The following is a 14,017-nucleotide window of genomic DNA, read 5'->3' as shown; positions in this document are numbered from 1 at the left end:
TAAATGCTCTCATCAGCAAAGCTCTGGACCCTTAAAATAAAACATGGAAACTTTATTCCCTTTTTGGCGAAGTAAGGACATAATACTTGTTTTCAAGAAGGTCATTTTCCCTGGAAGAGCTTAAATTCTTTTTTGGCACAATAATGTTTATTTTTTCCCTGTAAACATGGAAGAAGAAAAGTTAAATTATTTTATTAGCACGTAGGTTTTTTATACGTAGAAAAGAAAGATGAGAAAATTTGTATATATTTAACAACCGTTTGTTTTCCATTGTATATATTATTCCATCATTATTTTATCATTCGAGAGAAAAAACAAGATGACTAGTGGTAGTTATCCGAAGAAATCATTCGATCAATCGAGAAACTTTTTTGTTTATTTAGGTCCCTTATTTAACTGGTCAACTTTTCAAAATTTTTGATAGTTCCCAACTTTTTAGTTAGCGATTTTATGACTTTTATGACATCATGTGTTATGTTTTACAATCTAAAATTAGTGTGTTAATTTTTCGAAATGAATACTAAAAATCAATTTTTTATTCAGTGTGTCCGGAAAAAGTGGAACACATCTTCTACAGGGTGTTCGAAAAAGAAAGTATCGAGTTTGAGCATGTTATTGAATAGCAAAGTCTGTATGTGTGTGATTGCCAAAACATGGAGAAAGTATTCCATTATGTACGTTTTTGAAAAATCTAAGAAAAAGAGGGAGAATTCAAAACACAATTTTTGTGAAAGTGCACATCAAAACTTTTTAATCGTACAGTAGTTGTTTTAGTTGTTTTGCGACTCGATACTTTTTTTTCGGACTTCCAGTATGAGATAAAATCGTCAAAAGCTGATTTCAAAGAAGTTTAGAATAACTATAAATACTTCATTCTCTTTCTAAGGTTAAGATTAAGTTTACAACTGTCTCAGGGTTTTACTAATTTTAAGGTGGTGATAGAGTTATAGGGCTACAGAATTCTTAGGTTAGGGTCAGGGTTACAGATTCTCAAAATATTACTTCTTAGGTTAGGGTTAGGGTTACAGATTCTTAAAATACTATAATTTTTAGGTTGGGGTTAAGGTTACAGTACAGATCTGAAAACACTATTTCTTATGTTGGGGTTAGGGTTACAGATTCTCAAAATACTAATTTTAGGTTGGGGTTAGGGTTACAAGGTTGGGGTTAGGGTTACAGATTCTCAAAACACTATTTCTTAGGTTGGGGTTAGGGTTACAGATTCTCAAAATACTATTTCTTAGGTTGGGGTTAGGGTTACAGATTCTCAAAATACTAATTCTTAGCTGAGGGTTACAGATTCTCAAAATACTTTTCATTAGGTTAGGGTTAGGGTTACAGATTTTCAAAATACTAATTCTTAGGTTGGGGCATGGAGGTAATAAAAATATAGATGGAAATATCACTCCTACTATTCTATTGTATTGTATCGTTGATAGCAAACTGTTGCTTTGGGAAGAAGCCATTAATTTTGCTTTCGCTCATGGGAATACTTGAGTCGAAGAGAATTTGAATAAAATCAATTTACATTTTTAATTTGTTCATTGGGTGATGACAGTTTTGTTTATAAAACATAAGAAAACACTGCAAGAATAAGCACAGAACATCGAATTTAAAATGTTCGCTGCTCAGGGAATCCTCGGCAATTTTTGTCAATTTTTACATATTTACTAATTCCAATCTTTCAACTATATTCTATCAAAATTTTGAGGCAGCTGCTCTTTTAGATCTAAAGTTTACCTCTCGAAAGTTTCCCGATAAAATAAAAACTTCTTTTAAAACTAAAAAGAAATTATTACTCGAAAAAAATTCGCATTTTACCTAAAAACACGAGGTTTCGTTGGACAGAATAACTTTACTTTAGTTCTTATAATCTATATCTTGACTGAATTTTGCTATCAAGGATTGGTAATCAAAGGAGGCCGATTTGAAAGAAATTTCTAAAGAGTTTTATGACTTCTCTGGCTATTACAGAAAAGTTGCAGTGTTACTCCATCTATTTTTTATTACCTCTATGGTTGGGGTTAGGGTTACAGATTTTCAAAATACTATTTCTTAGGTTGGGGTTTTGGTTACAGATTCTCAATTCACTATTCTTAGGTTGGGGTTAGGGTTACAGATTCTCAAAATACTAATTCTTAGGTTGGGGTTAGGGTTACAGATTCTCAAAACACTATTTCTTAGGTTAGGGTTAGGGTTACAGGTTCTCAAAATACTAATTCTCAGCTGAGGGTTACAGATTCTCAAAATACTTTTCATTAGGTTAGGGTTAGGGTTACAGATTTTCAAAATACTAATTCTTAGGTTGGGGTTAGGGTTACAGATTTTCAAAATACTATTTCTTAGGTTGGGGTTAGGGTTACAGATTTTCAAAATACTATTTCTTAGGTTGGGGTTTTGGTTACAGATTCTCAATTCACTATTCTTAGGTTGGGGTTAGGGTTACAGATTCTCAAAATACTAATTCTTAGGTTGGGGTTAGGGTTACAGATTCTCAAAACACTATTTCTTAGGTTAGGGTTAGGGTTACAGGTTCTCAAAATACTAATTCTCAGCTGAGGGTTACAGATTCTCAAAATACTTTTCATTAGGTTAGGGTTAGGGTTACAGATTTTCAAAATACTAATTCTTAGGTTGGGGTTAGGGTTACAGATTCTCAAAATACTAATTCTTAGCTGAGGGTTACAGATTCTCAAAATACTTTTCATTAGGTTAGGGTTAGGGTTACAGATTTTCAAAATACTAATTCTTAGGTTGGGGTTAGGGTTACAGATTCTCAAAATACTAATTCTTAGCTGAGGGTTACAGATTCTCAAAATACTTTTCATTAGGGTTGGGTTAGGGTTACCTTTTCAAAATACAATCTTAGGTTGGGGTTAGGGTTACAGATTTTCAAAATACTAATTCTTAGGTTGGGGTTAGGGTTACAGATTCTCAAAATACTAATTCTTAGCTGAGGGTTACAGATTCTCAAAATACTTTTCATTAGGTTAGGGTTAGGGTTACAGATTTTCAAAATACTAATTCTTAGGTTGGGGTTAGGGTTACAGATTTTCAAAACACTATTTCTTAGGTTGGGGTTAGGGTTACAGATTCTCAAAATACTAATTCTTAGCTGAGGGTTACAGATTCTCAAAATACTTTTCATTAGGTTAGGGTTAGGGTTACAGATTTTCAAAATACTTTTCATTAGGTTAGGGTTAGGGTTACAGATTTTCAAAATACTAATTCTTAGGTTGGGGTTAGGGTTACAGATTTTCAAAATACTATTTCTTAGGTTGGGGTTAGGGTTAAATCAATGAATCATGCGTAGCAAACATCCAAAGAGTGCACAATACAGTTGTAGTGCTTCATAAATATGTATTTTCCAAAAATCAAAATGTTAAAAACATAACTAAAAGTTTCATGCACTTACATACAATCATCAGATGATGATTGGGTTGGGGTTAGGGTTACTACGAATTTTCACCCCCTAAAATGCCTGTCCTATTTCAGACTGATTTTCCCCGTGAAACGAAGCTATTGAAAGAATGAATAATGATTAGTTTGGTTAGTGGTGTACTTTAATTCGCAAAAAATGGTGAAATAGTTGAAAGTAAAAAATACAATACCTTCTCTCGGTACTGGCAATCCTCAGTGGCCTCTTGTCGTTCATCAGGTGTTTCTTTATGCTCCGTCATACTGCTAGTAGATTGGTTCTCTCCGGATGGTTTCTTAGCAACCGGTGGTGGTAATAAGCGGGAAGTCTTTCGTTCTTTAACTTGACTGCTCTTTCCAACAAACTCTTTCAATATTGGATGAGATTGTAGATCTTCATTTTCACTTTCGATTTCGATAAAAGCTGAAAGGTCGTCCTCATTCATGTGTAGGAGAGAATCGACTAACGAATCATGGATACTTTCATTGATTTGTACTTCATGATCTTCTGCTCGACATCCACAATTCTTGCATGTTTTTCTGTTCATCAAAATTAAAAGGATAGACACACACACCAAATTAGGAATGATTCCTTAATACGAGTTTCTCATGTTTTTCCTATTAAGGTCCTTTTACAAAGCACGCTGTCGAGAATGGCCTCACTCGATCAATTAAGTGTTCAATATAATTTGCCTAGCGAGTAAGGCCACACTTTTTTCGGTGCTTAAAGTTTTAAAGAATATAAAAGATAAATTAATAAATTAACATTTGTTATGTAAATAGGTTCAAATAAGATTTCAAAAGATAATCAATTTGTTTATTTTGATAAGGTAAAGATGCCGTTATGACTGATCCCGTAAAAGACCAATTAAAATAATTTAATAAAATTGACTTAATTACAGCACGACAGGGAAGTCGATAAGAAGAAAGGTTTTGTGCTAAAAGATAAGACAGCTCGTAGGATTCATACTGATTTTCTTATCTTCAAAGTCTGAGTCAGTGCTGCTACACTGTTCTTTATTAGAACCCAGTCTATAAGAACAATCAGGCTGAAATTCGTCGAAAAATTAAGAACATCGTAAGAACACGCCCAGCCTCAGTTTGGAAAAAAAATGACAAGAAACAACAATTTTTTCCTCTTTTCAAGCAGTTTTAACCGAACTTAGAGATGGATTTTCTAAAATCAAGAATCAAATATTCTCCAGATTTTACCAATTTTAAGTGCTCTTTATTTTTGCATGATATTGTCGATTTAGAGTAGTCTGAAAAATTAAGAACGCATTTAAGAATATTGTAGGCTGGAAATTGCTAAAAAATAAGCACATCCAGGCTCAGCCAAATTTTAGGTGTTCTAATAAAAAAACAACGTGTAAATGAAAAGGCAATTCCGTAAGACCCCTACCAACTGCAAAATCGTCCCAAGTGAAAAGAAAAAAAACACTAGAAAATTACACTGAGTGTCATCACTATCATTGGAGAATTCTCGTCCTCATAAAAGCCCTTGTCCTTGAGAAAGTCATCATTGGCATTTAACCGAACCTTTATTTATCCCTACATGTCTGGAAAATAGAGACAGGTGTTCAATAAAAGAGCTCTGAGAGATTTTCATTATCAAAGATAAAAGAAAGATTGATATCATACCTCCAGAAATGTAATTCCAATCCACTACAATGTTGGCAGTAAAGACAAGGGCTTCCGATACCGTGATCATGCAATAAAATAAGCTGAAAGATATAAATGAAATGTCTGATTCTGGTTGACTTACTGTATCAAGCATATAAGGCTCGAAATAACGATTTCAAGTGGGTCGGACAAAATGTCCGATCAGGGTTGCTTTAGCTTGAAAATTGTGATTTTTGGGTCGGACAATGTCCGATGTCCGACCGTTATTTCGAGCCCTGAATAGAAAATACAAGAAAGTTTATACTTTATCAAGTTATTGTTGAAAATCTAAGGATGGAGTGTGGTAATAACTCATCATGAAACTTTAGTTTTTATTTGTGATTCACTGATTTGAGGTCGCGAAGATATTATGATTAACTGGCTATGAATTTTACTGCTTGTTTTGTTGCCTCTATATAATATGCTTCAAGCAATGAGTGGCTTCTGTATTCATCTAGTCTAGCAAGCTAGACGACCAATTCGAACATAGTAGAAATAAAGCAAAAGGTAATGGAGGGGACAATTTTAGTCGTCTAGAAACCTTTGTGCACTAACTCCAAACAAAAGAAAAGTGTCAATATTGCAATTATAATTTTCTCCCGCTCAAAAAAAATTCTTGAAAAAGAAAATGTGTGTGGATTCGTGTGTTAAAAATGTTTCATTTTAGTTGATTTTGTTTGAGAGTTTGTTGTTGCTTGATATATTGTTTTCTCGCTACGCAAGTTTCTGCGTAGCTAGCCGGGGATTCTAAAAGGCCGGAACACCCGATTCTTCCAGTCGTTTATACAAACTAAATCCCGTAACAATAATCGTATTATCATATAACGCCTATACTACTACTACTACACACATTATAAACGACTCCAGTCTAGTATTCATCAGTTATTAATTTGATTTTATCAATCTGCGTCAACTAAAGGAGCTGGATACAAGTTTAGAAAAAAAAAGAAGAAAGATGTGGCTTAAGGAGTCACGTAACATTTTAAGATATTTGCAAATCTGACTTGCGATTCAAGACAGTGCTCTATACCATCTGACTGAAGACACTGAAGACTGCCTGAAACGGCACGAAACTCCGAGTATCGGAAAATAAATTTGTCTCTATTCTTGACTGATAACATTTTAAGATAAACATTTCCTTTCTAAGGATGAGATATCCAATATGCATTACAATTATATCAAGATAGTTCTGAGTGAAAAATATGCAAAGAGAAAATAAGAACTCTACCTTGCTGAGGTTTTCAGAGTAGCAGCCATATCTCATCCGTGGTGATTTGATTGATGAAGAGGGTGAAGGAACCTACAGAGGGAACAGAATGCATAAGAAATGTGTCAGCATATTGGCAATAGGCTTTCTTAGTGGACCTGATAAAACCTTTCTTGGTAGGGAGGGATGAGGGCTTATTTTAAATGGCTAACATACAGCACGAAGAAAGAAAAGGGAAAAATTGTCACAAACGATGAGAGGATTAGCATAGTCTCCTAAAGTCTTATCACGATCACTCAAACAAACCATTTGTCAACTCATTAGTGCGGTTAAACAATTAACAAAAGTAACAATGTTTTTATAAGCATGTTCTTTTTAACGGGTATTGCCTGACATGGATATTTGATAAGTTGAAAGAGTCAGTACAAGAAAATCAACAAATTACCAAAAGTTCCCCATTAACAGGAATCGCAGTTAACCCAAGTCATACTAACAAAATTTGGCAATTAAATCTCATGCGCTGAAAAATCATTTTTGTCAAAAAAAGATATAAATCATAAGTGGTATATGTATACGTAACATTTCTTAAAAGGAACATGCTTTGTGTTTATACAAGAATTTGCATTAGGTGTAGGAAAGCTTTTATTCTTGTTAGACTACTTGACTCATTAATGAATGGATCCCTGCAAAGCGTGTTTAAGTGCCTTGGAGACTTGGCTTTAAGCTGATATCAGATTTACAGGAGAGGTCAAACTTTGCATGAACTAAGTCAAAATTGTTAATCCCTAGCATCGAGTGGCAAATTATACATCGAAGATTCTAAGCAGAGCAAATCCATAAAATTCATAACTATAACTGTAACGGGAGTAAACTCATGTTACTTTTACGAAAAGGCCATAAAGGATGTAACTTAGGCTTATTCATATAAATCGATACCTTGTCAGTGTTTTTTGATGTATCTACGACTTCTTCCTCCATTTTGAAATCTTGCTTTTGTAAAACCATAACTTCTCAAAGTAACCATCAATAGAATGACAAGTGAGAATAGATATCAAGCATCATGTACGGTTTGGTATGTATGTAAGCAAAAGGTCGAAAAGAAATAAAAAGCAAAGAAAAACTGAAACTATTTTTCTTTCTTTGTGTTTACTTTAGTAGATATCTCATCCATCGCATCAAGATTGAATTTTCAAAAAACATCAAAAATCAAACAAAAATTCAATCTCTAATCTTTAAACATACATATTTTGTGAAAAAAGTTGTTGCATAAACTTAACCTTGGCCCATGAAATAACCACACTATAAGTGACGTACTGATTTCAAGCAAAATAAACGAAGCCAGTCATCATTTCCAAAATAATTTGAACAACTTTTCTTTGCTCACCATTTTTTAAACTCATCGGGTAAAAAATATATTTACAGTGTAATTTCAATTAGTCCTTTTGTCTCAAGAAGCATTCATTCATTAAGACGCCCTTTAGAGACATTTTGGCGTTTTTATTTATCATTTAGTTTCCTCCCATCGATGTTAAATCAACGCAAAATCTGTAACAAAACCTGCGCATCTTTAGTTGTAGTTCATTGTCACAATCTAAATGGATCTTGTAAAGCCTTTCATCCTTCAAACAACAGCCATGTACGCCCCTTTATGTGGTTCCTTCCACGCCCTGTCCGATTTTGAACGCCACTGCTGATACGCCATTAGAGTATGAGGCGCCAAGTCCGAATAAATGTCCACAATATTTATCATCGTCGATGTTGTCTTCGAAAAACATCTGAAAAAAAAAACAATTCAAAAAGTCATCTCACGACCTGTACGTACATAATTTCCATAGTGCAGCAAAGGTTACCGAATTATTTGAATCTAATCTAAACTATCCCGAAAATTTTATCTTCAAGAATTCATACTGCTCTTAATTTTGGCTTTTTACATTTATGAGACAACTTCCTTCCTATTACACGTTTTTTATAAGAACATCCAAAATTTTTTAAGCCTTTAGATGTTTCGTGTTTCCAACCGAAGATGTTCTTTAATATGTTCTTATTTTCACCGTATTGCGAGATTTTTGTTCATTTTTCTAAGGAATTGGGTGTTTAAAGCTATGGAAAGTCTTATTCTCGACATCGTTCTTAATTTTTTGGCCATTGAAGCATTATGTTCTTATATAGTTTGATCATATAAAAAAACGGGTAGCGAGTATAAGGAAATTGAAAAGTAAACAGGGGCTTGTAATGGCTCCGAATCAAGTAAGGATGGCCACTTAATTCAGCGCTAATGATAAAGCATCGAAATCTATGTGTACTTTGGTTTAAACAGAAGTGAGGAAAAGACGTTGACTTTTCTATGGGTTCAGTTTATTGAGAAAAAAAAAATCAAATTTATTGAGCTGGAAGATTAAGATTTGCTAAATAAGTGAGAACTGGTGAGAACGAAAAGTGACTTTATATTGAAAATGTATTTGATTCTTCTTCGAAATATTCTCTCATTCAAAATATAAGTCGAGATATTGAGATCATAATAATATAACTTTGGATGGAGAGAAAGTACGAATTGTTTTGATTAATTTCAGTTGGTGGGCAACCATTATATAATTGAGTATCTCTTGCTCTGTTGGGAATATTGATAATCATAGGATTTCGTAAAACAGATAAATATAGAGGAGAAGACAATTATGAGAAATCTGTGAAATCTTTCTTGTTACTATGTTCATTTGGTTTTGATGAAAGAATGTGAGAGTACGCAATGACGACAAAATCTTTTCGACAGGTTTCCATTGACGAAAATAATGAAGAGCTTTTTCAAGGCCCAGGATGGAAACATCTCAAAACATCAGTGGAAAACTTACGTCAAAATTTCACGGTTCTGTGCGACTCCCTAGAAGTCATTTTCAATCTTGAAAACACAAAACTGATAGCAACCGGACGAGTGGAGATTCCGGACACTTCGAGACGCATATTGGGTAAAGAAAAACAATTTGTTGAGAAATTTCGTGAAAAGTTGGATGCTGTGAAGTGTGTGGTCATTGAGGCGGGCGATAATGCGCCTGAATACGCAAGTCTGTACATGTCACTGAATGAGCACGTTCAAAATGCTATCAAAACTTTGTGCACGGAAGTGAAAGCCCAACTCACAATAAAAAGCAAATCAACCGAAGAAATTTTGGCTGAAAATCAAAAAATGATGTTGGATTTACAGAAGAAAGATAAAGAATTGATGGAGGAGTTGAAACGAAATGAGACAGTCCTTGTGGAAAAGAGAACACTGACTGCCCGATGTAAAGTTCTGGAACAACAAATTGACGAGAAGAATACGCGAATACAACAGTAAGTCATCTTCAGTCATCGGTTTTTCTCTTCTCAAAAAGTGTCTTTATAATCGGAGCCACTTATAGCGTTCTAAAGTTACTCCACGCCATGGAGCCACTCTTTTTTTAGAAACTTTGATTAACGCAATTTTAACATTTTTGATTTGTCTTCTCTAGAAAGCTGAAGAATAAATACTATCCTATAAAGCCAATGCAACCTGTTGGCTTGTCTTTTCTGACAGTTTTGTAAAATTCATTAACTTATTAAGTAAAATGAGCCAAGTTCCTAAACCAAGAAGGTGGAGTGCTATTTTTCCTTTTTCTATTCTCCCACCGTCTTCAGAATTTAATGAACTTTGTTGTCTTTCTTTACAGATTACAGAAGGAGAGCACAGTCGTTTTGTGGAAACGAGAGAAACAAAAGCTGATAGGAACCATACATTCACGTGAGAAAGATATAGAAAAACAACTCGAGTCGACATCCAGCGAAGCCGATAACACGAAATATCGACTTGAGAAACGAATCGAGGAATTACAAAATAAACTTCGCAAAGAACACGTAAGGAACACTACAAAATCAACTATTCCAGCATCTGAGGGGCTCGTACTACGTCGAAATCTATTCCTCAAGGAACGGCTTTACGTGGTAGCAGAAAGCGAGTTGAAAAAGCAGCAACAGTACTACGCGAATCTGTTCAAAGGGTTGAAGCGAGACCATGAAATTGCAAAAGCAGCACACATGGAGTTATTCGCCGAAGGCAATAACGCCATAGAGACAGCCATTTTAGAAGAACCTAAATCGGCAAAAACGTTTTCAGACAGACTTAATCGAATCGTGAAAGCCATTTTTGCGGGAAAGGTCACTGAGTTGAGATCGTCATTACCTGCCCACTACTTGGGCTACGAACTAAACAAGGGGAACAAAGAAAAACCTAAACCAACAGCCGAAAAGAAGAATAAAACAGATTTTATAGTCAAGTTGTCGCCTGAGGAGGAGGCCAACTTGGATCGGACCGATCTTGGAAGCAGCCTCATCAAATGGCGATTAAGCGAAACTGAGAACGTTCCAACACTTGGAAAACTGCTAAGAGACATCCAAAAAGAGCACCCAACCTTCATAGACGAGAAAGGAAAATTGAAAATTAAAGAAGTGTCCAATTATTTCCCTACAATCTCACAAGAGAAAATCACGCATTATTTTAGCCTGTTTTCCATGTGGGATGACAACGGTGATTTTAGCCTGGACACCACAGAGATTCTACACAATCTACCAGGAATCTTGGGGTATTTGTCGACAACGGAAGAGGTAGCAGATGCAGTTCGAGAGATCGATATCGATGAATCAGGGACTATTGATTTTTACGAGTTTCTGTTATTGATTAAACTCTTACAAGACGGCGAAGGAAAATCGTCCTTCTTCCAGAAAAATGATTTCCTAAAAGTATCCAGTCAGTTGTCGGACTCGAACTCAAAAATATGCGCGATACAATGAAAATATTGTGAACTTTATAATAATATAAACAAGTTTGGGATGATTTTCATCAATTTATGTAGTATTTATGGTAGTAAAAGTAGTGATGTTTATTTATGGCAGAAGGTTATTAAGTGAAAAAGAACAAAAAGGTTTTGTCTTTAAGCGACGTAATTCCTGCAAAATATTTCAAAATATTTTTTATGTCGTGCATAAAAATTGAGTAATAATTTCTCGTTGCCGTAAACCTTTTGAGTACAGACAAATTCTTTTTTTTTTAAGATTTCCCCTTCTCCCTTCTATTTTGCTTATTATTGAAGTGCTTGATAACATCAGCAAAAATTCTACCTCTCTCATTTTGAAGAAAGCAGCTCCTGTCAACAAACTGTCACTCCCTGCTTGATGCTGAGGTCCAACCCGTTCAAGCTGGAAAGAAAACACAAATAAAGAGGTCATAATGTGTGAAGCTATAATAACATTGCGGAGATCATAGGTTATTGACCTGAAATGTTAAAAAAAAACCTGTATAATATTTACACTAAACGTAATATCTTTTGACCTTTCAGTTCACCTATATATCAAGATTTTTAGAAACTTGGATTCTTCTTGTATTTAAAGATTTCCATACGGATAAAAGATACCCAAACCTACCTCAAGAATTTCTGAAACCTCTTGTAAACCACCCTTCAAACTTTTGCAGCTTTTCATCAAATATTTGACATCGTAAATTTTGGGGAAATATAATCTCAGCAAATCGAAAAAATCCGATTCTTCTGGTGGTAAAGCTTGATTCATCAACAATTTTAACAAATATCCAAAGTCATAACCGCTAAGATAGAAACAAAACATTGTCTTTAGAACTCATTGGACATCATTTGAACAGTTTATTGCGTGGCATTCTAAAATACTTTGGAGCGCCACCATTTATTCAAAATCAGATTTCATTGGATATTGATTTAATGATTTATGCCATGGCAGTATACAATTTTTTGGCTGCACTATGAATTATGTAAAAAATGTTCCGGTTACAGTGTTATTTCTTCCATGGATTAAATGTTTTGATTGATTTTTCACACGTTGCATAGTGTTTATTCCAAAAGTCTTCCCAGGTGTAACAGGGTATTTTCAAGCGCTTTTTTAAGACCGTTTTGAAACTCGAGATTTTTCAGAACAAAACAGTGGTAAGGAAAAGTGCTTGAAAAATACCCGTGTGTAAAGAGAGGAAATATTGACGTAATAGAGAATCAAATCAATATACAAACCTATGAAATGAGAGCCAATAAATATCTTCTGATAGAATGATCCCTGACGTATATAAGAGTTCTGCAAAACGACCAACATCCACACCATCTTCTTCGTGGCCTTTGAACTGGATACCAGAACCGATAAGTAAATCAATTGAATCTTGTGCATACATATCTTCCCTGAAAACATACAATTTGTTAAACTATTTTCAACATTGAATTGTCATAAATCTTACATCAATTGCAACTCATCCATGGACGAACATTTCCAGTGGGTAGTCCGAGAAAAATTTTCAAGCGGTGTTTTTCATCTTTCCAAAGGGGTAAAAGTTTCTAAAATTTCCAGGGGATAAAAAGCCTGATTTTAGTTCGTCCACCCTCACTTCAATGTATGAAAAGAACTTTTCCAAGGGTACTTTTGGAAATTTTACCATTTTCCAGGGGGTATCCACACACTTTCAATATTTTCTTTATGGCATGAAAAAATATTCTCTGGATTGAAATGTTACAATCAGCACTATGGTGAATTTAGCTGAGAGGCTTGGCCTACACTGTCTAGATATAAAAACTTTGACGTGTGTACCGGACTTGACACGAAAAAACAGAGTAAAAAGACAGCAGTAGGCCGAGTATTAAATTAAGACAGGATCCTGGCGCAGAATTTTATTGGCTGTTGAACAATGGTTGAAGTCACGTGCGTGATATTATTGTTTTGATTGGAACTGCGTGAATCTGATTGGCAGCCTTATCAACGGCTTTTTTTGGCACCAAGTTCAAACCAAATGTAAACAAATTCAAACTGGGTCATAAATACCATATTCTCACTGAGTAGTTTCTGATTGGATATTTGCTTGGATGGTGTAAGTTTTGGTTAGAGAGTATGGATCTCCAGACTATGGTGAATCCAGCTTCAACAGAATAAGAGCGTACTTACGTAAGATTGAAAGTGAAATTGAACTGCCAGGTGGATCCGTTTGTTGGTTGTTCCCCTTTATCGTTATAAAATGTGAATCCGATTTGAATGATTTTCAGTAAATCTACATTACACCTTAATAATTGGTATTGATAATCTGAAGAGCTTTTGAAATCACCAATAGGTCTTGCAACAACTCCAGGGAATTCAGTATCCTAAAGATAACAGGAAAGATATGATAAGGAAGTAACATAAAGTATATTCTTTTAAAAATCTACTCAATTATATTACTTGACATTTTGTGTACTGATATGAACAAGAAATAAAGCATTTAAGGTTTAGGTAAAAAAAAAACGGGATACAAATGAACTTAATTATAGAAAATACACACTTGCAGCAAAAAGAAACAGTTAACATGTAAAACTTTTACCATAGCAACATAAGGAAATTTTTCCAGTGTATCTCTAATTTTGGCAAATTCTTCATCAATGTTGTAATTCCAAACATCAATAATGCTTGGTTCTTGAATGGCTGATGGCATCTTGAATTTAAATGTTATACCCTTTTCTACATTTCAGTCACTTTTGTTTTCTTTTTCAGGTTTTTGATCTAAAAGGAGCAAATTAATGTTAAATCTCTCCGACTTTCCAGACCTGATAGCTGAACATCTAAATTTTGAGAGGAATTTCAGTAAAAGTCTAATACGCTTGAACCGGAACTCACCCATTCCCAAGCATTTAAGCATCCGGAAATTCCTTTTTGCGCCTTTTCTGTATCGATCCTTCAATTTTTAGCCTT

General features: G+C 34.5%; 3 protein-coding genes across 3 annotated transcripts; 1 reads left to right on the top strand and 2 right to left on the bottom strand.

The window, feature by feature from the left end:
- Positions 1-3,486: 3,486 nt before the first annotated feature.
- On the bottom strand, positions 3,487-6,595 carry LOC136808126 (testin-like). The gene is made up of 5 exons (XM_067064668.1): positions 6,503-6,595; positions 6,308-6,379; positions 5,059-5,141; positions 3,612-3,957; positions 3,487-3,519 (listed from the first exon to the last, which is right to left on the bottom strand). The coding sequence occupies exons 1-5, from the start codon at positions 6,593-6,595 to the stop codon at positions 3,487-3,489; spliced, it is 627 nt and encodes a 208-aa protein (XP_066920769.1).
- A 1,182-nt stretch (positions 6,596-7,777) lies between these two features.
- Positions 7,778-13,834, bottom strand: LOC136808123 (CCR4-NOT transcription complex subunit 7-like). Its single transcript, XM_067064666.1, has 6 exons — positions 13,650-13,834; positions 13,241-13,434; positions 12,325-12,486; positions 11,714-11,891; positions 11,411-11,488; positions 7,778-8,061 (listed from the first exon to the last, which is right to left on the bottom strand). Exons 1-6 carry the CDS (start codon positions 13,758-13,760, stop codon positions 7,933-7,935), a joined length of 852 nt encoding a protein of 283 aa, XP_066920767.1. The 5' UTR covers positions 13,761-13,834; the 3' UTR covers positions 7,778-7,932.
- Positions 8,977-11,165, top strand: LOC136808122 (spindle assembly abnormal protein 7-like). The gene is made up of 2 exons (XM_067064665.1): positions 8,977-9,610; positions 9,967-11,165. The coding sequence occupies exons 1-2, from the start codon at positions 9,030-9,032 to the stop codon at positions 11,081-11,083; spliced, it is 1,698 nt and encodes a 565-aa protein (XP_066920766.1). The 5' UTR covers positions 8,977-9,029; the 3' UTR covers positions 11,084-11,165.
- Positions 13,835-14,017: the final 183 nt, after the last annotated feature.

The sequence above is a fragment of the Clytia hemisphaerica genome, unplaced genomic scaffold, assembly GCF_902728285.1.
Source record: "Clytia hemisphaerica strain Z4C2 unplaced genomic scaffold, Clytia hemisphaerica genome assembly, whole genome shotgun sequence".
Taxonomy (NCBI): Eukaryota; Metazoa; Cnidaria; class Hydrozoa; order Leptothecata; family Clytiidae; genus Clytia; species Clytia hemisphaerica.
Note: the sequence above shows the minus strand (reverse complement) of the source record. Positions and strands in the feature narration are given on the sequence as shown.

Excerpts from the sequence above, each read along its gene's own strand:
- LOC136808126 (XM_067064668.1), bottom strand. The coding sequence starts at position 6,595 with ATGGTTTGTTTGAGTGATCGTGATAAGACTTTAGGAGACTATGCTAAT. Across the intron at positions 5,142-6,307 it reads ACTCTGAAAACCTCAGCAAG|CTTATTTTATTGCATGATCA; the intron begins GTAGAGTTCTTA and ends TATATCTTTCAG. Across the intron at positions 3,958-5,058 it reads TTGGAATTACATTTCTGGAG|AAAAACATGCAAGAATTGTG; the intron begins GTATGATATCAA and ends TTTGATGAACAG.
- LOC136808122 (XM_067064665.1), top strand. The coding sequence starts at position 9,030 with ATGACGACAAAATCTTTTCGACAGGTTTCCATTGACGAAAATAATGAA. Across the intron at positions 9,611-9,966 it reads AAGAATACGCGAATACAACA|ATTACAGAAGGAGAGCACAG; the intron begins GTAAGTCATCTT and ends CTTTCTTTACAG.
- LOC136808123 (XM_067064666.1), bottom strand. The coding sequence starts at position 13,760 with ATGCCATCAGCCATTCAAGAACCAAGCATTATTGATGTTTGGAATTAC. Across the intron at positions 13,435-13,649 it reads AATTTCCTTATGTTGCTATG|GATACTGAATTCCCTGGAGT; the intron begins GTAAAAGTTTTA and ends TGTTATCTTTAG. Across the intron at positions 8,062-11,410 it reads CTTTCTTCAAAATGAGAGAG|ATGTTTTTCGAAGACAACAT; the intron begins GTAGAATTTTTG and ends TTTTTTTTTCAG.